General features: G+C 34.7%; 2 protein-coding genes across 7 annotated transcripts in view; one reads left to right on the forward strand and one right to left on the reverse strand.

The window, feature by feature from the left end:
- The window catches only part of LOC123530482 (E3 ubiquitin-protein ligase HUWE1-like), a 110,668-nt gene extending 104,943 nt beyond the window's left edge, over positions 1-5,725 (forward strand). For all 4 annotated transcript variants that reach the window (XM_045311256.2, XM_053521299.1, XM_053521301.1 and 1 more), the window contains 4 exons: positions 412-517; positions 1,030-1,329; positions 1,953-2,143; positions 2,538-5,725. In XM_045311256.2, the coding sequence (XP_045167191.2) occupies positions 412-517; positions 1,030-1,329; positions 1,953-2,143; positions 2,538-2,640 (700 nt within the window). In that variant the 3' untranslated portion in view covers positions 2,641-5,725. The remainder of the gene's footprint in view (positions 1-411; positions 518-1,029; positions 1,330-1,952; positions 2,144-2,537) is intronic.
- A 6,556-nt stretch (positions 5,726-12,281) lies between these two features.
- Positions 12,282-24,289, reverse strand: LOC123529558 (UDP-N-acetylglucosamine--peptide N-acetylglucosaminyltransferase 110 kDa subunit-like). 3 transcript variants are annotated; one of them, XM_053521303.1, is made up of 4 exons: positions 23,689-24,289; positions 18,101-21,482; positions 17,045-17,259; positions 12,284-16,416 (listed from the first exon to the last, which is right to left on the reverse strand). In XM_053521303.1, the coding sequence occupies exons 1-2, from the start codon at positions 23,740-23,742 to the stop codon at positions 18,729-18,731; spliced, it is 2,808 nt and encodes a 935-aa protein (XP_053377278.1). In that variant the 5' UTR covers positions 23,743-24,289; the 3' UTR covers positions 12,284-16,416; positions 17,045-17,259; positions 18,101-18,728. The 3 variants fall into 3 exon arrangements, with proteins under 3 accessions (XP_053377277.1, XP_053377279.1, XP_053377278.1); XM_053521302.1 differs by having other exon boundaries at positions 12,282-17,259; XM_053521304.1 differs by having other exon boundaries at positions 12,283-17,259; positions 18,606-21,482.
- Between the last annotated feature and the right edge of the window lie 2,173 nt (positions 24,290-26,462).

Consider the following 26,462-nt stretch of genomic DNA (forward strand, 5'->3'; position numbering starts at 1 on the left):
CAGAAATTGGAAAATCATCTCTGATCAATAACTTGAGAACCATTTGACCTAGAACCTTCAAACTTCATAGGGTGATAGGACTTACAGAGTGGGTGACCCCTATTGATTTTGGGGTCGCTTGAGCAAAGGTCATGGTCACTGAGGTCAGAACATGGGGAAACCATTTCCAGTCCATAACTTCACAACCACTAGGCCCAGAATGTTGAAACTTCTTGGGATGATTGGACGTGCCGAGTAGGTGATCCCTATTGCAGCCAATCTTTGATGTCTCTTGGACTTTTGCTCCTGTCCCCTATTGACTTCTTGCCTATTACTACTATGGGGGAGACATGTGCTTTTCTACAAAAGCATCTACTTGTTGACTATGTTTTGGTTGTATTTTATACAGTATTTGTTCACTCTTGTGTTCAGGTATGTAGACATGGAGACAGAGGACTACTCGTTCTACCAGGGTCTGGTCTTCCTGCTGGAAAACAATGTCAAAGATCTAGGATATGACCTCACATTTAGTACAGAGGTATATACATTTAGTAACATATTCTGAAGTTAGACATTTAATAACATATCCGAAGTTGGAATTATACTGTGTTTTGTTTGTATCATTATGGTTTACAGATGTTGAAAACAGTTTTCCATTGTCCATTATATAGGGAATAATCCCTCTTTCTAATGGTGTTGATTAGTTATAAATTACACACTTTATTCTCGTAATAGCCGGACTAAAAATATTGATATTAATAAATAATTTTACTGAAAAACTATTTTATTGCAGCCGAAACAATGATGTTTCTTTCTTACATCAATCAAGCTTACTTGTACACTGCAAAAAAAAATAAAAAATTTTAATTGTAAAAGTGGCTGACTGAATTAACTAATTAATTAATTGGAACAGAAATCATTTTCAAGCTGTCAATGTGTAGATAGTAGATAAATGCTTACCTGAAAACAGTATAGTGCTTTTTAAATTGGGAACGAATCAAGATTTTCCGAAGTAACACTTACTTGATTGCTTTCTTCTGGTTACTTCAGATCATGGAGTTTGGTATCAACCAGGTGCGTGATTTGATACCAAATGGCCGTAACATCAATGTAACAGAGGAGACAAAGTATGAATACGTGAAACACGTATGTCAGATGAAGATGACGGGTGCAATTAGACAACAGCTGAGTGCATTCCTCGAGGGTTTTTACGATATCGTACCAAAGAAGTTAATAGCTATATTCAATGAACAGGAATTGGAACTATTACTGTCGGGTCTGCCAACAATTGATATAGAGGATCTGAAAGCTAACTCTGAATATCACAAATATCAGTCCACTTCACTACAGGTATGTCATGTGCTGTTTTTGTTCTCCACTAATCCATGTTTAGGGAGGAATGTAAGTGTATGATATTGTTTACACATTTAAAGTAAAGTTAATGGACTTTATTTAGTTTGATTGCCTGGTATTAATTTCCTTCATTGATAGCTCAAGTTTTTAGGATTTGAGTAATTAGTTGCATAACTCGTATTTCTTTTGATTTAAAAAGCAGCTTTATTCTGTTTCTTCAGAGCAAACTTCATTGACAGTTTTAATTATAGGACAAAAAAATCTCGGCACATATTCTTAGATAAACTGAACTTGTCAGAAACTTTCCAATTAGGGCATGCAAAAAAATATGTATTAAATTGATACACAACCTCACCAGCTTCAGACTTTGAGAAATGTGTACTTTTTAAGACCCAATTTGAAATACTGAACTGAGTAAATGAGTAAGTACACATAAAAATACAAACTTTGTTGTAAATACTAAATTAATGAAAAAAGGGGAGAAAATAAAGTCAGCTGGTGCATTAAATACTGTATGTAATGCAGTTGAATATACTACTGGTACTTAATCTTATTTGACATACTTTCTGTTCCATTGATAGACCAATAATTGGTAGAATTGAAAAAATAAATTTTTACAGATTCAGTGGTTCTGGCGAGCTCTGAGATCGTTTGATCAAGCTGATCGTGCAAGGTTCCTCCAGTTTGTGACTGGAACGTCCAAGGTACCGCTTCAAGGGTTTGCTCACCTTGAAGGTATGAATGGCACACAGAAATTCCAGATCCATAGAGACGATAGATCCACGGACAGGTTGCCTGCTGCACATACTTGGTATGTAAATAAATAGTGTGGCACAAACTTGTACTAAATAACCATTGCTAGAAAAAGTAATTTCACCTTTTAGTAAGTTTTGATGATTTATTTCTCAAAACTAAAAGTAAATTTAAGTCACATTTCCACTACCATTAACGTTCTGCATGTGTTATTGTCAGATTTTCAATGCTACAGCCTTCGAACAAACAAAAAATGTGGAAAACATAAGGTTGTCTTCCTTGTCTGTTAATTTTAGGCAATTTTGACATGCATTATTTAGTAGAACATATTTCAGCTGTTAAGAATATATTAGGTGCTATTGACGACAGTTGGAATGTCTAACGTTCTTGTGTGTTGTCTCTTCTAATTGTGTTAAATAATGATATTATCGCATGTATTTTTTTTTGTCCAGTTTCAACCAGCTTGATCTGCCTGCTTATGAAACGTACGACAAACTTCGACACATGTTACTGTTAGCCATAAACGAGTGTTCCGAGGGCTTTGGTCTGGCATAAACCATGTCACAAAGTGATTGTCCCAACTGTTACACTAGAAACAGCTACAGCACTAGAAACAGCTACAGACTATAGGACTCTGTAGTTTTAGGCATTTCATCTTCTCAAATTGGCACAGCCAAGTAATAAGAAAAACATTGATGCACTGAATTTGTGATCTTTCAGTATCTTGTTGTTTTTTTTCATGGCTTTTTCATATCATTTGTGTTGACGTAGTGAGATATTCTTGCGAACTGTTCTAAAGTTTACTGTAAGGAAATGCACTGTACCCGTGTTGTATAATGAAGTTTATTGTGATAACGCTACAAATCTGTGAAATTTTATCTATGCTTTCCTTCTGCGATTGCGAAGTTTAAAATGAATGGAATTTTTCAAGATTAAATGAGCATTTATTTTACATGTATATATACATATATATGATGAAATAAGCAAGTGTTGATGTTTTGTATATATTTTGAGATTTAGAAATAACTAATTTTGAATATTTTTGGGCTGCTCCGTTGCAGATATTCTGAAAATGAGTTCTATGTTGTAACTGATGTCAAAGACGTCAAAATCTGCTGAAAATGAAAGAATGGGTTGAAGGACGGAGAAAGTAAAAGGGAGATAATTTCAGTAAATTTGAAGTCCTTTAATGCATTTATGTATGTGCAAAAGACTACTGAATGGTTTTACGGAATAAAACTTAAGTTATTGTCCTGTTGCAATGATATAAATATCTTTTTGTATATTGTTATGATTTATTATTTCATTTTTCTGAACAATATTGTTTTTTGATGTTATAAAAGTGCTTGTGTATTGTTTTGTACAATTATTAAAATTTAGAAACAAGTACTCACATATTGGCTATACTGTCAGTATTTCCTTGATATGTTTTGTGCAGAGTTTGTCTTGAGCTGTTTATTGTTAATTTTCCTGTTAAAAGCTTTATATTACAGCTTTATTCAGTGCAGGTGAATGGCAGTTTAAATGGCTGTTTTTATATCTTATTCGATTCTCTTCTAAAAAAAAAAATTTAAAAAATGTAAAATTTTGTAACAAATGTTCAGGCTTTGTTCCATTACTTTTGGCTTTCTTGTGTTCTGGAACTTGCAGTTTACTGTCAACCGCCTGCTTAGTTTCAATGGCTGACAATTTAGCTTCACAATTTGAATGTTCATTATATTCTTCCATCAGAGTAGCGTCATGTAGATCCAGGTCATTTTCTTCCTAAACTGCTTTAAAAACTGGATCTTTTTCCATTCACGAGAAGTGAATAATCATGGAAATAAAAATTGTACCCCCCGACAACAAAGTTGTAAGGGGGGGTATACTGGTTTCAGGTTGTCTGTCTGTCCGTAGACACAATCTTGTGCGCACCATCTCTCCTTATCCCCTTGACAGAATTTAATGAAACTTCGCACAAGTGATCAGTACCAACAGTAGTTGTGCATGGGGCATGTTAGGTTCTTTTAGAAAAAAAATTTGCAGAGTTATGGGACTTTGTTTTTTTGTTACTATACTATATACATAGACACAGTCTTGTGCGCACCATCTCTCCTCATCCCCTTGACACAATTTAATGAAACTTCGCACAAGTGATCAGTACCAACAGTAGTTGTGCATGGGGCATGTTAGGTTCTTTTAGAAAAAAAATTTGCAGAGTTATGGGACTTTGTTTTTTTGTTACTATACTTTATACATGTACATAGACACAATCTTGTGCGCACCATCTCTCCTCATCCCCTTGACACAATTTAATGAAACTTCACACAAGTGATCAGTAACAACAGTAGTTGTGCATGGGGCATGTTAGGTTCTTTCAGAAAAAAAATTTGCAGAGCTATGGGACTTTGTTTTTTTTTTTTTTTTGTTACTTTACTATATACATAGACACAATCTTGTGCGCACCATCTCTCCTCATCCCCTTAACACAATTTAATGAAACTTCACACAAGTGATCAGTAACAACAGTAGTTGTGCATGGGGCATGTTAGGTTCTTTCAGCGACAAAAATTGCAGAGTTATGGGACTTTGTTTCTTGTTAACATACTATGTACATACAGTCTGCATATGCAATCTTGTGCGTGTCTAATCTACCAAACCCTTACACGCAATTTAATGAAACTTCACACAAGTGATCAGTACCAACCCTAGTTGTGCATGGTGCATGTTACATTCTTTTAGATAAATATTCTGCATAGTTATGGGACTTTGTTTTTTGTTACTATACTGTATACATACAGTCTATATACTTACAGTCCACATAATTATGCAATCTTGTGTGCGTCAAATTGCAATGTACTGTGTCAGTGCATGCGGGGGGTACATTCATCACCTTTAGTGATAGCTCTAGTTACCACAGATCTTCTTTGAACAGACCTTTAATTGACTGTTGCATGTATTAGGAATTCTATTACCCTAAATTTCACTGGACCTGATTTGAGGAGTTACAGTCAGAAGGTCATAAGTGCATATAAAATAAGAAGGCACTTGCCGCCGCCTGGCGTTAATCCGTTGAATTGTTGTCCATATGGCATGTTCTAGTTTAGCAGGTCATATTTACTTGAAATTAGAAGACACAAAATTGAACTAGGAATGACTTTTATCACAATATGAGTCTACTTACTTTTATGTTCATATATCAACACAGGTTGACAAAATTTAGGGGTTTTTGTGTCTTATTTCAATCTGTACGTAGATATATATAACTGTGCAATCTTTCTTTTGTATTTTAAATACATGGCAAAAGTGTTTTCCCGAGTATTATTCCATTTGTGCTGTAATTACATTTTTTCCAAATCTGTAAATCTTACACTTATTAAGAATTTTGGTGCAAACATGTAAAATGGTATTCGTTTTTTGTTATCTTTAGAAATGGACACTTTTGCTGTTGTGAACTCTTTAAGTTTTCACTCACATAGATGATAATACAGTTTGAATTGGAAAAAATAGCAACATTGTATTGATACAGATTTGCCGTTTTTGTACATTATGATTTACAAAAATTGTTTGTTAAAATTCTGCATTCACAGTGCTGAACACAATTGTGCTGTATATGTATTTATCCTTCATATTGTAAATAAATCATGTTTGACAAGCACAACTGTTTCCCTTTGCCTACTTGAACATTTTGAGCTCGACTATACAAAGTATGGAGAGCTGTCCTACTTGACCTGTTGTTGGCGACCGCACTTTGGTGAAAGTTTTGATGTACTTTCTCTTTATCTCTGTAATTACTTTGATTTGTTTCAGGTTAATGTTTTGGTGCACTTCCACTCTATCTCAATTATTACTGAATGGATTTTATTCAAACTTAAATAGTTGTTCCACATCATCACCAACATTATAAGACACAAGGGCCATAACTCTATGACAAATTTTTCATGAATTATGCCCACACACACACACACACACACACACACACACACACACCTTTCAAACTTAACCTTTAGCCTGCTGGCGGCGAATATGTCTGCACTGTTCGCTATTCAGTCAGTAAATTTTCAGCAAACACCCCTTCAAATAATAAATAGTATTGCCCAAATTGAATGATGGACCAGTCCATTTTAGAAATTTAGCAGGGTAAAGGTTAAAATAGTTGTTCCACCTATCACGCACATCATATTGCACAAGGGCCATATTTCATAAATTATCCCCCTTTTTACTTAGAATGAAAGTGCACCAAAACTAATTCAATCTCAGTTATTACTAAACGGATTTGTTTTAAGTTTCACATCATCACACGCATCATTTGACACAAGTTCAGGTTGAAGTTTTGATGCACTTTCACTCTATTATTATCCAATTTGATTCAAACTTAAAATAGTTGTTCTGTATCATCCCACTCGTCATGACAGAAGGGCTATAACTACTGCACCAATATTTCATGAATTATGCCCCTTTTTTACTCAGAATTTAAGTTTTATTTTGATGCTTTTTCATCATATCTTTGTATTTACTAAATGGATTTGATTATAGTTGATATGTATTAAACACTAGTGACAACTCCAGCTTCCTCAAATGTGCCCAATTTCACTATCCAGCATCAAAATAGTCGAGCCTGCTGTCTCGAAAGGTTTTGTGGGGTTTGTCAAGAGATTTCAATCGGCCACACCAGAATTATTGCCATTGATTTAATCAATAATATTCATAAGTTTGCTACGCACCTATCTAAAAAAGTATTTGACCTAGGGTCATGAAACAAAATAGGAATATTATACAGATAATGTGAAGTTGTGCACCCGGAGTTTTGATTGGGATTTGTAGTCTAGGTAAGGCCCTTAATTAAATCAAAAATATGCATAAAGGGCATACAAGTTTGTGCTTCGTGTACCTCAAAATGTATTTGACTCTAGTCATAAAATTTCACCAAGCCAGACCAGTTGTGGTCCACTTAGTGAAAAATATACATAAAAGTGATTAAATGTTTGTGTTGCATATATCTTTTTAAAAAAAAGTTCATCTAGAATCGTGAAACCATGTAGGAATATTTTTTGTTGCTTTTATTTTTCACTGCAAGAACAGAGTGCTGACCCTAGACTTAGTCAAATAATAGTTTTGTGTACCATGTCTCTCAAACTGTACTTTACCTAGTCATAAAAAAAGTTTTGCAGCTGAGCCAGAGTTTTGGTCCTTCACTTAGTATAAAATACACATGAAGTGCTAGTTTGTGTTGCATGTATCTTAAAAAATAAGTTGCCTAGTTATGAAATCATTACAATGACAGGAGTGGGGAGAGGGGGCACGTGTGCAATAGACACGTATCTAATTGTATGCTGATAGTCCCAATCCATGACTAGTTACCTTCCCAGATGGTCTTCCCAAGTGGCAAGCAACAGCTACGGCATAATCTAAATACTTTTTGTCCTCTAGGCACGATAGTGAACATGGTGATAATTTAATGGGGAAAAGAAAAACATCCTAATTGCAAATTTTCTTTTGTGCATGTTTTTGTCATCATTCATGTCGTAAAGTGCTTGGCCCTAAGCTCATCAAACTTCATAGAATGATTGCCTATGTTCATGAATCTGTTCATCGGATGTAATAAAATGTGCAACACTATTTTACAAAGACTGCACGGAACTCTCTTTGTTATACATGAATGGACTCTATGATCCCAAAAGACCAGAAAATATAAAGCATGAGGCAGTTAAACTTCCATGTGAAGGTGCACAGAACAACAGTTAAGAAATAACAAAATCATTCAAGAGTAGAATATTGACTTCAAAGAATTAAACAAGAGCTGTCTCCATAGGATGACATATGCCCCCGATGGCACTTTGAATGAATAGTTATGGCCAATGTTAGAGTTTAGGACCTTTGAGCTACGGATCTGGGTCTTGTGCGCAACACGTCGTCTTACTGTGGTACACATTCATGCCCAATAATTTTAAAATCCATGCATGAATGACAAAGATATGGATCGGACACGCCCATCAATGCACTATCATGTAATATGACCTTTAACGTCTAAGTGTGACCTTGACCTTTGAGCTACAGACCTGGGTCTTGCGCCTGACACGTCATCTTACTGTGGTACACATTCATGCCAAGTTTTTTGAAAATCCATCCATGGATGACAAAGATATGGACCGGACATGAATGCACTATCATGAAAAATGACCTTTAACGTCTAAGTGTGACCTTGACCTTTGAGCTACGGACCTGGGTCTTGCGCGCGACACGTCGTCTTACTGTGGTACACATTCATGCCAAGTTATTTGAAAATCCATCCATGGATGACAAAGATATTGACCGGACACGAATGCACTATCATGAAAAATGACCTTTAACGTCTAAGTGTGACCTTGACCTTTGAGCTACAGACCTGGGTCTTGCGCATGACACGTCGCCTTACTGTGGTACACATTCATGCCAAGTTATTTGAAAATCCATTCACCGGTGACAAAGATATGGACCGGACACGAAAATTGCGGACAAACCGACAGACGGTTCAAAAACTATATGCCTCCCTTCAGGGGCATAAAAACAATGGTACGCTACATCTGTCCTTTGTAGCAAATACAGTTATAATAAATATGCCACTCCCAGGAGTTTTTGGATAAGGAAGTCTCACATGAGGTTGAGACTAGTCCAACAATAAGCATTTTTTAGCTCACCTGTCACAAAGTGACAAGGTGAGCTTTTATGATTGCGCTGCGTCCGTCGTCCGTCCGTCCGTAAACTTTTGCTTGTGACCACTCTAGAGGTCACATTTTTCATGGGATCTTTATGAAAGTTGGTCAGAATGTTCATCTTGATGATATCTAGGTCAAGTTTGAAACTGGGTCACGTGCCTTAAAAAACTAGGTCAGTAGGTCTAAAAATAGAAAAACCTTGTGACCTCTCTAGAGGCCATATTTTTCGCAAGATCTTCATGAATGTTGGTCAGAATGTTTATCTTGATGATATCTAGGCCAAGTTTGAAACTGGGTCACGTGCCGTCAAAAACTAGGTCAGTAGGTCAAATAATAGAAAATCCATATGACCTTTCTGGAGGTCATATTTTTCATGGGATCTTCATGAAAATTGGTCAGAACGTTCATCTTGATGATATCTAGGTCAAGTTTGAAACTGGGTCACGTGCCGTCAGAAACTAGGTCAGTAGGTCAAATAATAGAAAATCCTTGTGACCTCTCTAAAGGCCATATTTTTCATGGGATCTGTATGAAAGTTGGTCTGAATGTTCATCTTGATGATATCTAGGTCAAGTTTTTATCTGGGTTACGTGCGGTCAAAAACTAGATCAGTAGGTCTAAAAATAGAAAAACCTTGTGACCTCTCTAGAGGCCATATTTTTCGCAAGATCTTCATGAATGTTGGTCAGAATGTTTATCTTGATGATATCTAGGCCAAGTTTGAAACTGGGTCACGTGCCGTCAAAAACTAGGTCAGTAGGTCAAATAATAGAAAATCCTTGTGACCTTTCTGGAGGTCTTATTTTTCATGGGATCTTCATGAAAATTGGTCAGAACGTTCATCTTGATGATATCTAGGTCAAGTTTGAAACTGGGTCACGTGCCTCAAAAACTAGGTCAGTAGGTCAAATAATAGAAAATCCTTGTGACCTTTCTGGAGGTCATATTTTTCATGGGATCTTCATGAAAATTGGTCAGAACGTTCATCGTGATGATATCTAGGTCAAGTTTGAAACTGGGTCACGTGCCATCAAAAACTAGGTCAGTAGGTCAAATAATAGTAAAACCTTGTGACCTCTCTAAAGGCCATATTTTTCCTGGGATCTGTATGAAAGTTGGTCTGAATGTTCATCTTGATGATATCTAGGTCAAGTTTTTATCTGGGTTACGTGCAGTCAAAAACTAGATCAGTAGGTCTAAAAATAGAAAAACCTTGTGACCTCTCTAGAGGCCATATGTTTCATGGGACCTGTATGAAAGTTGGTCTGAATGTTCATCTTGATGATATCTAGGTCAAGTTCGAAAGTGGGTCACGTGCCTTTAAAAACTAGGTCACTAGGTCAAATAATAGAAAAACCTTGTGACCTCTCTAAAGGCCATATTTTTCATGGGATCTGTATGAAAGTTAGTCTGAACGATCATTTTGATTGTATCTAGGTCAAGTTCGAAACAAGGTCATGTGCGGTCAAAAACTAGGTCAGTAGGTCTAAAAAATAGAAAAACCTTGTGACCTCTCTAGAGGCCATACTTGTGAATGGATCTCCATAAAAATTGGTCAGAATGTTCATCTTGATGATATCTAGGTCAAGTTCAAAGTGGGTCACGTGCCTTCAAAAAGTAGGTCAGTAGGTCAAATAATGATAAAACGTTGTGACCTCTCTAAGAGGCCATATTTTTCATGGGATCTATATGAAAGTTGGTCTGAATGTTCATTGGTCAAGTTTGAAACTGCGTCAACTGCGATCAAAGACTAGGTCAGTAGGTCTTGAAATAGAAAAACCTTGTGACCTCTCTAGAGGCCATACCCTTGAATGGATCTTTATGAAAATTGGTCAGAATGTTCACCTTGATGGTATCTAGGTCATCTCGGTCAAGTTCGAAACTGGGTCACGTGCCTTAAAAAACTAGGTCAGTAGGTCAAATAATAAAAAAACCTTGTGACCTCTCTAGAGGCCATACTTTTCATGGGATCTGTATGAAAGATGGTCTGAATGTTCATCTTGATGATATCTAGGTCAAGTTTGAAACTGGGTCACGTGCCGTCAAAAACTAGGTCAGTAGGTCTAAAATTAGAAAAAAATTTGACCTCTCTAGAGGCCATATTTTTCAATGGATCTTCATGAAAATTGATCTGAATGTTCACCTTGATGATATCTAGTTCAGTTTTGAAACTGGGTCACGTTCGGTCAAAAACTAGGCCAGTAGGTATAAAAATAGAAAAACCTTGTGACCTCTCTAGAGGCCATATTTTTCATGAGATCTTCATGAAAGTTAGTGAGAATGTTCACCTTGATGATATCTAGGTATAGTTCAAAACAGGGTCACGTACCTTCGAAAACTAGGTCAATAGGTCAAATTATAGAAAAACCTTGTGACCTCTCTAGAGACCATATTTTTCAATGGATCTTCATGAAAATTGGTCAGAATTTTTATCTTGATTATATCTAGATCAAGTTCAAAACTGGGTCACATGAGCTCAAAAACTAGGTCACTATGTCAAATAATAGAAAAAACGACGTCATACTCAAAACTGGGTCATGTGGGAAGAGGTGAGCGATTCAGGACCATCATGGTCCTCTTGTTTATTGGAATTGTCTAGCCGTCCGGTAACCGGACGCCTAGCCTGCGTTCTAGTCGTCCGGTAGTTGATTTCTTAATGAATAAGTAACGATATTATAAAGTTTTGAATGTTATTTACTTAAAATATCAATACTTATCTGATTTTTCAGTCGATTAAACGCAAGAGATTGTGTTTGTTTACAATGCCGTTTATATTCTATTTTTAGAAATGATAAAATATTGATTGCCGAACGTCCATAATATTTTTTTTTGTAAAAAGTGATGTTTTTCTATCGGCCTAAACTTTTTTATTACCGAGTTATTCCACATGTCTCGAACCAAGGTTGTTAAATGGCGTGAAAGATTTATTTTCTCACCATTCAGCTACTTCCACGTTTACATGGCAAATATCAAATCATGAACTTGCTGAATAATGGCTAATTGCATGGTTGATGAGAGATTAGGGATGCGAGATACCAGTATTTTATTCGGAATACTCGTGTTTCAAAAGTGAGACGAAATACAAGGAAAGACAAATGTGGAAGAGGATTTAAATAACACAAGGATGGTTCCACTTTTGCTGCCTACTTTATTTACTAGTGTGCTGCATTGAATTTAATTAAAAGGCCTTCAAAGCGCAGTAAACACAGTTCCTTTTCAAGTTGCTTTGGACAAATACGGATTTCCACAAATGAAACGGGGATAATATATTCCAATAAGGATCACAATCATAATTCTATCAAAAAGTCTTTTTGCACTCTGGTACTTTTGTGAATTTTTAACTAAAGTAGGGATTTGTACGGGTGAAACATCCAATCCGAGGACGGTACTATACGTCTTTTTGCAATCTGTTTTTGGGATTAAATGTTCAGGGTGAACGTCACCACTTAATTGATTAAAGGAAAAAAGCCTTCCTTTTCAAACCTTCAAAGCGATAAATAGTACTGATAGCTGCAAAAATAAATGTAAATATTATGACACTATTTTGAGTGTAAGAAAAGTCAAAATATTTATTAATAAATGACCACACAAGAAGAAGTACAGGTAGTTTAACAAATCTATTGCAATATTTCAATTCATAGACACACATTCGAAACAATATTCTGTTATGTTTATCAATAAATTTATGAACACAATATGTTACTTAATACAAAATTTCTGCAATTTTCTTAAACACATTGTCAATATTGTCAGAGAAATTCCACAAACTAGGTTTGGCGCTATCCCATATGATGAAAATAAATCCAGTACATTCACATGTATCTAAAATTATCACAAAACTCTTAAGTAATAATTTACTCTCCAACAAAATCAAAGTCCAAAGTTCTTATTTAAAAAATTGGCTAAGAAATACTAGTAACTTATAAGCCCATTATTAAAGACAAGCACCAAAAATGCTGCAAACTGATTGGTCAATGACATTTTCCCAAATATGCAAAACTCTAATCAAATGCAAACAAGAGCGCCGCCAAGCGGGGCAATATACGCCCGAAGGGTTACATCAGAGGATTGGTGCAAAATTTAAAGAACTTGACTGTTGAAGCCCGAAGGACAGGAACAACAAAGGGAAAAAATTCCACAAAAAATCCTTAACAGGTACATGTATATCAAAATACACCTTAAAATTAGATGTACCATCCATGTTGTACCACAGAAAAGCAGTCTCGGTTTTTCTTTACGACCAATAATAAAAAAAATGAAAGTAAGCTATTTATAGTAACATAAAAGGGAAGTAATTCATTTTTTTTATTGTAAGTGAACAAAAAAGGGATCTGCCAAATAAAAACAAGAGCACTGCAATGTAAAGCAATATACACTAAGCAAAGTCATATATGATATTTGACCCCTAAGTGTGACCTTGACCTTGAAGCGAGTCATCCGAAACATGCGCTCTGCACGTCGTTTCAGTGTGGTTAACATTTGTGCCAAGTTCCTTTGAAATCCTTTAAGCAGTTCAAGAGTTACAAAGCGGACACGAAACAAACTGATATGACATTTGACCCCTAAGTGTGACCTTGACCTTGAAGCGAGACATCCAGAACATGCGCTCTGCACATTGTCTCTGTGTGGTGAACATTTATGTCAAGTTTCTTTGAAATCCTTCAAGGGGTTCAAGAGCGGACACGAATTTGCTAACGGACGGACAGACGGACACCGGGGGTATAACATAGTACGTCCCTTCGGGCGTATAAAAAGGGAATGAATGTCATCAAAATATAAATCAATAACAAAAAAAACAAAATCTAAGCAAAACCTACATCTCAATCGGCATATTTCTAATTACAAAAAAAAACACTTTAAAAATATTTAAATGGAATTACACAGGAACGAAACAATTTCACCCAAAAATCCAATATAACCACTAAAGTTATGTCTGCATTTAAGGATTATATAATAATAATAATAATAATAATAATAATAATAACTAGAGCTGTCACAGGAGTGACAAATTATACCCCCACAATACGGCCTTGTCATATAAGTAAGCCAACGTCAAAGTAAAACCTCAAAATCAATAGGGGTCATCTGCTGGTCATGATCAACCTCCTAGTAAGTTACGTGATCCTAGGCCCAAGCGTTCTCAAATTATCGTCCGAAAACGGTTTAACTGTTCCGGGTCACTGTGACCTTGACCTTTGACCTACTGACCTTCAATTCAATAGATGTCATCTGCTGATCTTGACCAATCTTCCAATCAATTTTCATGATCCTAAACCCAAGCGTTCTCAAGTTATCATCCAGAAATGGTTTAACTGTTCCGGGTCACTGTGACCTTGACCTTTAACATACTGATCTCATAATTAATAGGGGTCATCTACTGGTCATGACCAACCTCCCTATCAATTTCCGTGATCCTAGGCCCAGAGCTTCTCAAGTTATCATCCGGAAACCGTTTAACTGTTCCGGGTCATTGTGACCTTGACCCTTGACCTACTGACCTCAAAGTCGAACTTGGCCTGTATTTTATGATGTTACACCTGTTTTTATGATGTTACACCTGTGTCCAAAATTTATGATCCTAGACCCAAGCATTCTTAAGTTATCATGCAGAAACCGTTTAACTGCTCCGGGTCATTGTGACCTTGCTCTGACCTACAAATCTCAAAGTCGAACTTGACCTGTATTTTATGATGTTACATCTTTGTACCAAAATTATTTCAATCTATCAAGCCTTTCATGAGTTATTGTCCGGAAACCATGAAAACCAACGGACCGACAAACTGACAAGCTCACTCCTATATACCCCCACCCCAAACTTAGTTTTGTGGGGGTATAATAACTTTATTTAAAGAGGATAACATATTTCGCTGTAGCCACTCTTACATATGGTTCTCTAACATAATAATGTAAAAAAATCATCCAAAGTGCGCAACATAGACATTGAAGTGAAATACATGAATATGAACAAATTAACTCTTAGTGGCATAAACAGTATGTAGTACAATGAACAGATATTAAAATGAAATAAATATATATGTAAGTGGTGAAAGAATAAATGTTATTTGTAATCTGCGCACCAAAACTCTAAAAACTAATGTAAGAAAAGTACGGGAAAGCGTTGGATTACATTTAAAGAAATAATATTGTTATTATGTCACATACGCAATGACAGAAATGGACTAAAGAAAATAATAATAATAACCCTAAATTAAAGAGAACAATGTTTTGTTTTGTTTTTAAATTACAATATTCAACATAAATAAAAAACAAAATCTTGACAGACATTAATTTAAACTGTTTTAGTAAATCATTTTTCATTCCCCAGGTCTAACCATAAAAGAAATTTGACTAGCAAAGATTTTTACTCTAAAACAACTGAATGTCAATTTCTTAAAGTTTGCGTAAGTTTACAACATATTTAGATGGTAATATCATGGTAAAATATAAAAAATGCATTTAGCAAATATCGTGGTAAAATATAAAATATGCATTTACAGTACAATTCAAACTTCAGAATATGTTATTAAATGTGTATACTAGTACTAGTGTATACCTCTGTACTATCGTCAGTGTACCTGTTTTCTACCCTAAACTTCTGTTTATTTTACCTTCAGGTCATGAATGATATCATTTCTGGCACTTGCAGGTACTTGTTATATAGGGTACCGGCTACAGCTGTCAAAATTTTAAAAGCATGAAAAACAAATATTTTATTTAATTGAATTCAAAGGGATGTGCAAAAATGGTGTTTTTCTCTATTACATTTTGCATGCTTCACATAAATACATACATATAGCATGTAATTTCTGTTTTATGTAAAGAAATATCTTCTTTACTTGTTGTCTCCTCTTCAAAGTCGTATTAAAGTTATGTGAAACAATCAAAGATTTATTTGTACAATATCATTTAAATGTGTTATTTGGGAAATATGAATTCAGTAAAATTTGATTAAAAAAAATGGGAACAATTTGACTGAAATAAGCTTTATAACTCCAGTTTAGAGGACTCGTACCATTCTTCAACAATTCAAATAAAATCTTGTTAATAGTAATGCCATTTTGCTTTTGTTTTAATTGACAAAATATTCTTCTTAAGTGTTTGGATACTTGGCCTAATTAAAGAACCACTTAAAATTAATAGTTTTCAGACTTATTCTTAATTTTCCTGTCATTCCATACTAGTATTTTATCTGGCTTTGAGAAAAAGACTGACATTTAATTAACTGTGGAATGTGATAAATATTAAAATCTGCCTTAATCTAAAAAGTGAAGAAACTTAAAAGGCTCTTGCATCATTAAAACAATTATTACATGCATTTTTGCAGTTGGTTTGAAAACAGGTTATTGAATCTGTCGCCATGTTGAAAATACATTGTTTGAAATTTGTTATTTACTTCTGAAGATGTGTTGCTTTATCATCATTAATTAATTAATCATTTTTAAATGTCCAACTCAACACTTGACTTGGTAATAAACAATTTTATCATGTCCTGTAAAATTCATTAATTGTATGTAATTTCCCCAAATTCCTTAGAGGTTTGAAAACTGGTAATTTAATGGTAAAAGTGAGGTCATATCCAAGATCTTTGACATAGTTTTCCAGCAGGAAGACCAGACCCTGGTAGAACGAGTAGTCCTCTGTCTGCATATCTATATACCTGAACACAGATGAAAATACTGCATAAAATACAACCAAAACATAGTCAATGAAACAATAACGGAACGGAAAGTGTTTGCGAAACAGAATCTGCACCACTAAAATGGCACACCTTGCACTGGTTTAGGGTTGCCCCATTACATTGGCCTTTAAGGTATAGATCTGACAACTTCTCAGAATACTTCACATTTTTGTAAAGTTTCACTTGAATCCTACTTCAAATGTTACAGCTGTGGCTAATTGTTTACGACATATGGACTAACAAGCTATTGTACAATTCAATTACTACATAAACAAAGCAGTTTTATTTCATTTCACAGACCAAACAATCTTTGTGTAAAAGTAGCACAGAAGATTAAATGATTTCATTTCCAATAACAATAATGAAAAGACTAAAACTAGTTAACACCTTCAATATCAAACAGATACAGTTCCCTCTATGACAATACATGTGTTCTGTTCTGTTTGTACAAATAGTTAAAATTTATAACAAATAATGTACATACTCAAGAGAGAATTAGAAACCACCAGTCCAAGTTATGAATCAAGTATGCTGTTTAAAAACTGTAAGACCTTCTTTAAAGAAATATTTAAATACATGTTGTTAGAAATCAAGATCTTCAACTCACTTGAATGCTGTACCAATAATATGTCTGTAGAAAGATCTCGTGAGTAGCATTCCATCAGCTTGTTGTCATAGATAGCCTTGGCAATAATGCGACCAACAAACTTGAAGTAACTGAGATGGTTGCTGTTTAAATGTGATGAGGCATTGATGGTGTAGATGACTGTCTCCGGGAGATGTACATGTGATTGAAGACACCAGCATCCTGTCTATCCTCTCCTACAACATGCACAAAATTTAAACACTTAATAATCAGAGAATGCAAAAACGGCTTTTAACAAAGACGACCGTGAATACTTTGAAATCTTTTATTTTCAAAGCATGAAATTGCATGTTTTCAGCCAAAACACTACGTTAATATATTTGTCATGATACGAACGTGAGCTTGTTGTCATCTGTTTCATTTAATGATGCAAAACATAAAACGAATTTTCACTTTGGTCCAGTAATAACTCACCGATCTGTTGTATTAACCCTTGGCCTGGGGTATTGAAAATCATATTCTAATGAACCATTGTTATATATAGTTTTCAGCATTAAAACATACTGAGCATAAGTGATGATCATAAAACAGGTTTTGTCACAACTTCAGCATCTTTTGAAAATGCACGTTTGTACCATTAATGCTCTTTAAAAGTAAAGATTGACAACTGCGCATTTTCAAAACATGCTGAAATTGTGTCAAAACCCATTATATTATCGTCACCTATGTTCAATATGTGTTATAATGCTAAAGATGTTGGCTAACAGTTGGCAAGAGCGGCGGAGGATAGTCCAGACACCAAAGTGTCTGCGAGTTCAAATCCGTAGGAGAATTCCACAGTAAATGTAGAAAGTGTCATTCAACTAGACATTTGACTCTGGCAAGGCTCCAACCTACTGCAGATTAACTGAACAGACTTAACTTTAGAAATATATATACATGTGCATTCTTAAAGAAGTATTTTTATATTCATATTTAGTCGCTTATCTGCATGATGCAATATCCGCAAAATAATTATACACTGCCCTTTGATGGTATAGTCAAATATTGGGCGTACGTCATAAAGTTGTTACTTACTGTTTTATAAGATCGCTTTCCTATCAGTTGTTCTTTCATCTGTCCAGGCTTTGGTGAATTTAGACCTTACGTTATGCCCTATTTTCTACTTCATTTTGATTTTATAGTGACTGTATTTATTTCGAAATAGTCAAGCTCGTAAAGTCTGCTGAATACTTTCTAATTACACCATTCTGATGTGGTGGAAATTCATAGCTTCGTAGCATAACTTTTTAAGTGATCAATCGTACATAGTTTTCGACTTGTAAACACTTCAGCAACAGAATTCTTTTTGACAGAACGACGTCTTTAAGGCCACATATGCGGCTTCCGTATGGACACCGGTGGAAGACGTTAAATGCTTTCCTGACCTAGGTTAGCCAGTGTCCGCGCCTTCTTAAGATGTGAAGGAGCCAGAATACTGGAGAAAGGAGCAGCTACTCAAAGTCTGCTCTTGTATTTGAATAATGACACTATGCATATAAATGTTACACAAATTGTAATAGTAGCAGATGCTCAAGCTTACCTTTCAAAGCTTTTCCAAACTGAAGGCCATGAAGTTCTTTTCCATTGTATTTGAATAAATATCTGTATTAAGTGAACAGTAACAGCGTCCACATTTTAAAACGTGTCAAAACAATTTGAATATTCATAGTTGCTCGATGTCATCTAACAGAGGGATATTTCCATTTTCAACTTCCTCATCAGATTCATGCTCCTCTGTTATAATTGGCAGTTCCGTATTTACCAGCTGTGTCAAATTTTTGGAATGCTCTTGTATTTCTGACCTTTGGAGAGACACGTGTTCCACAACAGACTGTACTATTACTGTGTCTTGCTGTAGTATGTTTGCCGGTACTTCTTTCACTGATTTACTGACTAGCTGCGTTATATGTTGGGGTTTTTGATTCCTACGACTGTGCATACATTTGAAAAGTTCTTCTAGAGATTCTACTTTCTTAGGAAGATCAAATAAACTACTTTCAAGTCTTCTCGTGAATACTTTGCTCTTCATGTTCTTCAGAAGACGACAGTCGTTTCCCAGCTTTACTGCAATATCAACGTAATCCTCCTCATCTTTGGCTATAAGCTCTTCACAGCCAAGTTCTTTTATAAGAGATGCTGCTATTCTTGAGGCAATATTTCTTTGCGGTAGAGTTACTAATGGCAACCCAGCAAAAATAGCATCCATGCCTGTCGTATGTGCATTGCACAAAGGTGTATCTAAAAACACGTCAGCTAATTGAGCACGACGTATGTATTCTTCCTTCTTTACAGGATCTGAGAAGACAATTCTATCATCAGTTATGGCTTCGCCTGATTGCCTTATGTATCTTCTTATGTTTGTTTCGGATTCTTCATGGAACCTTAGAAGCCAAATTACGCTGTTTGGCACATTCTTCAATATTTTAATCCACATATCAAGTGCCACTTTGTCAAATTTGTAGTTCTGATTAAAGTTTACATATATAACTTTGTTATCTGGCAGACCATACTGACATTTTGCGGTATAAATATAAGAATCAGGTACTATTTCGCCTGTTGACCATTTGCTTTGTTCCTCTTGCCTTCCTACTTTCACCCCATTTAAAATTTCGACACCAAATATGACTAGCTTATTGCTTGATCTTAGAAGTGCATAAACAGTTTTCTTCAACAATAAATCCACTATGAAACGCGGTAAAAGCCTTTCAGTCATAACACAGAAATTGTGATTTGAAAATTTGCATGTAAGAATGTACAGGAAAGGTATAATTACGGATTCGCCATTTTCTTTGTCTCCCTCTATGGTAAGCCCAGCATTTCTACAAGCATTTCTGAAGGGCTCCAAATTTTGTCCACTGATTATTAAACTGTTGCTATCGTCACAAGTGTATGATTTAATCACAATCTTCTCTACCAGATGTTGAAACATTTTCAGATGGTCACCAATGAAGTGCGTGGGGGGTAAATATGCAAACTTCTCAGAAAAATCTGTTTCAAATTCTAACGGTGTTGAAACAGGATCGGTAATTATGTAGTCCATGTAATTCGACCCACTTGTACCTGGGAAACCAAGCCACAATACCTGAACTTTTACCAGTTTGAGAGCAAATAACTCATTCATTTCTCCTTGTGTGTACCCATTCAGATTTATTAAAATATTAATTCCGTCTTTCACAATACGTTCCTGTATTTCTTTAAAATCCATTTCATATATGTCAAGAAAATGATCAGCTCCTTCTTCAATTCTTTGTCTAAAAACTGAATCATCACATTTAGTAAGCGAATACAGATAAACTTCAAATGCATTTTTGTTATGGAGTTGAAAGATCCCACTTATCAGATGTGACATGGAATGATTCTTGAAATCTGAGCTTATGTAACCTACCTTAATTTTAGGTCCAGATATATTCGATCGCTGTTTTATAGATAAACTGGTAGCCCTCTGCAAACAATCATCTGCATATTTTGCAGCTATAGCTCTGTTTAATGTAGGTTGGAATGGAAGATATGTAAATGCTGAATGTGGTTTTACTAAAGGTGTATCTCCATATAACAGCTGCAGCTTTGTTATTTTTTCTAACATCAACGTGTTTTCATCCTTCCACACACATACCTGCTGATCACAGTGAACTTGAACAACAAGCTCTTCAGCGAAGTTCGGTTTGAGATCAAAAAGCATTTCATATATGACCTGACCTGCTTCTTGATTCGAACATATACTGTGTTCTACTGCCTTATTAAGCACAGTTTCAAAAATCTTATCTGATGAATTAGAATTTCTGATGCTTTTGATTTGCTCATTGTATTCGTAATTAGGCGTTTCTTCCTCGCGACGTTCAGTGAGTACAATTTCATATAATTCGCTTCGTTTTTTTTGTAATATCTGGCCATGAACAAACTTAAGCCTCTCCTTAGCAAGTTCAAAATCTGGCTTATATTTCAAGGCTAATTTGTACGCCTTTGCCGCATTAAATAAGTTTTCTTTCTCTAACAATCTAGCCGAACTGCAACATAAAATATGCTTTTCCTGCTCATTCTTTTCAACGGTACATAAAGAGCCTATAGGTTTTCTATTGAAAGTGCGTCTATTGTCCTTATCATTATATATGACAATAGGTTTAGGTCCCTCTTCTAAATGATCGTTTCCATAACTTCTTGTATTAATATTCAGTTCACGAAAGACACTTTTTTCAGTATCTAGTATTCGAGTCAGGTCAGTAGTACTAACAACAGGAACTTCTCTCAGAGAATTAGATGAATATTGAGCCGTCAAGCAATCTTCTGGTATCATATCAGAGTTGGTGTAGCAATGTTCACTATTCAGTCTTTGGAAATTGCTTTCATCGAGCATTCTTGTGGTGCAGGGGTGGCCTGTGTTTGTGATGTTAACACTTTCATGTAAGGTAACTGTGTCCATCTGTAAATTGTACGTAAACAACATGATATTGCTTATATCAAATCATGTAATACAATTATTGGATATGAACATTATCAACGTGACGACGAAAATGTGTGTATATGACGCCAAGCAGTGTAAGAACATCCTATAACGCGATCGAATAAATTTTTTAGAAAGATCCTCTGGAAGCATGCATAGAAACAATAGAAGACTCGATTACACTGAGTCTTACATGAGAGGTAATGAAATGTGCTACGAACCTCTCGCCCACTAACATTGTCTTAAAGACGCTCGCGGAAGTTTCGTCATTTTTCTTTTCGCAATAATAGATTTTGATGAAATGTTCTGTATTACAAGAACATATTATGATGTATTAAAAAATGAAATGAAAATACTAGGTCACCAGCACATTTCAGTTTTATTTGTCCTCAGATATGATGCTATGTTAATTTTCATACTCCTACAATGTATTTTAATAAAGTACAATAACTAGTATAAATTTGAAATCTAAGCATTTTTATAACAGAAAACAATATTTCTAGCGGAGAATGCTCAGAAAAATCAAAAGAAATTGATACTGTAAAAAAAGAACAATAGTTGTTTAGCAGACCGATGGTTCTATTTTCATATTTTTGTGAATCTTAATTGGTATTTCTGCTATTTTGTCGAGTTTCACATAATAGGACTAAATCAAACTCGGCATATGTCTTTGCAAATGTCTACCTTATCGAAAACAAAAAGAAAATTGGTAGGTCACCATATTAGATTTGGCTTGAATTAAATTAAAACGAGGTGGGGTGTGGCGGGCATTTATAGAACGCATGTTGGTACGAAATACGTAATCAATTTTTATTTCAAACAAGATAGCAGATGCCAGTTTTGGGATTTTTCGATGCTGGCCGAAGACCGTCTTCCTTCGATTAAGCAGAAATCAATTAAACAATGTGATCTGAAAGAAATAAAGCATATAGCTATCATGTATTTGTATGCTTTCTTAAAATCCATTAGAAATATAAGCCATTTATAAGACTCTTAAGTCCATAGTTAGCTAATAGTGAAACATAGGTACGCGAAAATATGGACACATTTTCTAAAATATTGCCACATTTGGCCTTGTGGCAAAAAGTTACCCAAGGTCATAATATATTGTATTCAGCCAAAATCTTTCACAGTATTCTGTTTTTGTCCACAGCTTAAAGCAAAGGTAGTTAATGCATTCTGGAAACTCCGAAATTTCCAAGCCGTCCAGAGTCTCATTTTAAAGAAATAGTGGTTGTATTAAAGTCGAAAATGGTATGCGAAATCCTAAAAAAATATTTATTTCATTTTTACGCAGTTGTGTTGAGCAATAAGTTTTCTGTGAAACATCGCCGAAGCAAAAACGATTATTTTTCCTCATTTTCCGTATTTTGCACAATATATCAAAGACAATAACCCTAAATTTTGTCCAGAATTAGTCAGTGACTATTGACTTCAGTGGAAAACAAGCGTGGTGATATAAAAGGTTCAAAGGGTAAATGAAATAATAAACTTACATTTTCTGAAATTATGTCATCATTTAGAGGAAGTATTAAATCAACTTTTGTCGCCGAAGCAAATTCGTTATCTTTAACCATGTAAAAATTATCATCGAATTTATCTTTTATTTAATGTGTCAAAAACCCGATAACACCGATTATTGGAAAAATTGAAAGTTCGGTATGATTACACCCCAAAACTGCACTGTAGTTAATTAAATTACAATTAAAAGTAAATGAAAAAGTCACCCAATTACAAATTAAATTCAATTACAGTCAAACCTGTCTATAAAGACCACACTTGGGCGAGCCTAAATGTGGTCTTTATTGGGAGATGGTTTTTATTCACAGGTTAAAATACACTGTAAATATCAAAATGGGAAACGAAACATGTGGTCTTTAGAGCCAAGTGGTCTCTGTTCAGAGGTGGTCTTTAACACAGGTTTGACTGTACTCAGTATAAATGTTATTTAACTGCAATAAATTACAATTACATTTGAAGTTATCCCAGGAATGAATACTGTTGCAGCGAGTCTTAAGTGAGTGTTTGACTGTACTAATTCCAGGATTTGAACAGCGAAAAGTGCTAATACAATATCACATCATATAAATGCAAAAGTCAACACAATATTTAGGAAAGAAATGGCAGAGAAAGTTGACCCTCTGCAATTCTCGTAACTTTTGTTTCAAGATGACACTGTACTTACCATATTTCCATCTGTATCAGAATCAGTCTCTTGTTCATCAAATCCAGTAGCCATATCTGTATCAACAGCGTCAATTCCTGGTAAATATTGGTCAGATTTCACGACGGCAGGATTTATCAGTAAACGTATAATAGTTGGTTAGTCCGATTTGATTATGGTCCTCCCGCGTCTACTATGTCCTGTAATTTTTTTAATCTATTTCGTTCAATACACAATTATAGTATTGATTAAAGAAACACGATATCTTGACGAAACATAGGTAAACAAGACGTTTTTAAATTGATAATTAGAGCGAACCGGTAATACTGCAATTAAATACCCGTTTTGTCCAAACAAACTTCATTCTAACTCGAGTATGCTAAGCAGCCCTGTAAATCCGGTCTATACCCTTTTTCTGATAAATCCAAATTTCTGGGAGCTGGAAAGTGGTTTAAAACACTGACTTTCTCTTTCAAAAAGTCATACATATATTGAGAAAAAAATATTTTAATTCGCTGGTTACATGAAACGGATAAAATCATGTGTTCTACTCTAACAAATATTAATTTTGATCTCTTACTTTTATACTAAAAAAGATATGGACACGTCATCGTAGTATTGCGTGTCGTTTGGCTATTCGTTTAATGTTTTCCGTCGGTACTTAATACGCATGCTTAACCTGCTTGCGTGTAAGAAAAGGAAATATAAAAAAATGTGCGTCCCAGCAAAAGACCAAAACGTGAGGAAAAATAAACGACGTAACTTAAGTGTCGAAAATGCCCTTAAGGACATTCTAAGGGGTCAACTGACATTTTTTGGACATTTTTTGCTTTTATTTTGTATAATTTCACCATACTTGTCTCTATCAGATGCCAAATAAAGAATTTAAAAGTCTTTATGCAAGCTCCGTAGCATTAGCTCCATACAACCAAGGTATATATCTTACACTCACTTTATGAGCTCTGTTTGATGATGTAGTAAATCAAATCAAAACCCAACACGTATCTTTGATTGAAATCTGTCATTTAATATCTAAATGACGAATTTGAAAACACAATTAACAATAAATGGTTCTGTTACAGCATCATACATAATATGTGATAGGTGACTAATTTTATCAAGAAAAGACAAATATTAACAGTTGATATGCATCATCAAAGGTGGGGATCTAAACTTTATGCCAATAAGCAATGAATGATAGTCTTACATCTAGGAAAATACTAAAATACATATCCATTAATTAACAATGATCAGTATAATATTATGTTGAATGTCAGTCTTATAGTCAAAAAGTAATGGCACAATAACTAGCATAATAATAATAGCACACTGAATGTCAGCCTTACAGTTAAAAGTAATGATATCAATATATTTATATTTACATGTGAAGTATCAATACAGCATTTATAAATGTATGTTGAATGCCATGCTAACAATTAAGAAGTATGAGAAATATCTATTATAACAATGACTATCTTATGTTGAACATCATTTTTACAATGAAACTGTAATGACATATCTATCAAGACAACAAAAATTGACTGACACATGTTGAACTATCTACAACTATAGGTATACTGAGCATACCAGTGATGGGAGGGAGGGTTTGAAGTTGTTGATAACTTGCGCGTTAGCTTTTCGTGCTCCGCAATTGAATAATATTAAAACCCGTACCGTCCCGTACTTGCATAAATATATTTATTTTTCAATAAATCTGTATTTATGCAAGCTCCGTAGCATTAGCTCCATACAACCAAGGTATATATCTTACACTCACTTTATGAGCTCTGTTTGATGATGTAGTAAATCAAATCAAAACCCAACACGTATCTTTGATTGAAATCTGTCATTTAATATCTAAATGACGAATTTGAAAACACAATTAACAATAAATGGTTCTGTTACAGCATCATACATAATATGTGATAAGTGACTAATTTTATCAAGAAAAGACAAATATTAACAGTTGATATGCATCATCAAAGGTGGGGATCTAACCTTTATGCCAATAAGCAATGAATGATAGTCTTACATCTGGGAAAATACTAAAATACATATCCATTAATTAACAATGATCAGTATAATATTATGTTGAATGTCAGTCTTATAGTCAAAAAGTAATGGCACAATAACTAGCATAATAATAATAGCACACTGAATGTCAGCCTTACAGTTAAAAGTAATGATATCAATATATTTATATTTACATGTGAAGTATCAATACAGCATTTATAAATGTATGTTGAATGCCATGCTAACAATTAAGAAGTATGAGAAATATCTATTATAACAATGACTATCTTATGTTGAACATCATTTTTACAATGAAACTGTAATGACATATCTATCAAGACAACAAAAATTGACTGACACATGTTGAACTATCTACAACTATAGGTATACTGAGCATACCAGGGATGGGAGGGAGGGTTTGAAGTTGTTGATAATTTGCGCGTTAGCTTTTCGTGCTCCGCAACTGAATAATATTAAAACCCGTACCGTCCCGTACTTGCATAAATATATTTATTTTTCAATAAATCTGTATTTATGCAAGCTCCGTAGCATTAGCTCCATATAACCAAGGTATATATCTTACACTCACTTTATGAGCTCTGTTTGATGATGATTTAATATCTAAATGACGAATTTGAAAACACAATTAACAATAAATGGTTCTGTTACAGCATCATACATAATATGTGATAGGTGACTAATTTTATCAAGAAAAGACAAATATTAACAGTTGATATGCATCATCAAAGGTGGGGATCTAACCTTTATGCCACATATTGCAA

The sequence above is a fragment of the Mercenaria mercenaria genome, chromosome 13, assembly GCF_021730395.1.
Source record: "Mercenaria mercenaria strain notata chromosome 13, MADL_Memer_1, whole genome shotgun sequence".
In the NCBI taxonomy this organism is placed as follows: domain Eukaryota; kingdom Metazoa; phylum Mollusca; class Bivalvia; order Venerida; family Veneridae; genus Mercenaria; species Mercenaria mercenaria.

What these genes read in the sequence shown, in the direction of transcription:
- LOC123529558 (XM_053521302.1), bottom strand. Translation starts at nt 23,742, where the DNA reads ATGGCTACTGGATTTGATGAACAAGAGACTGATTCTGATACAGATGGA. An exon ending in CTGATACAGATGGAAATATG is followed by an intron (nt 21,483 to 23,688) that starts GTAAGTACAGTG and finishes TACAATTTACAG; the next exon opens with ATGGACACAGTTACCTTACA.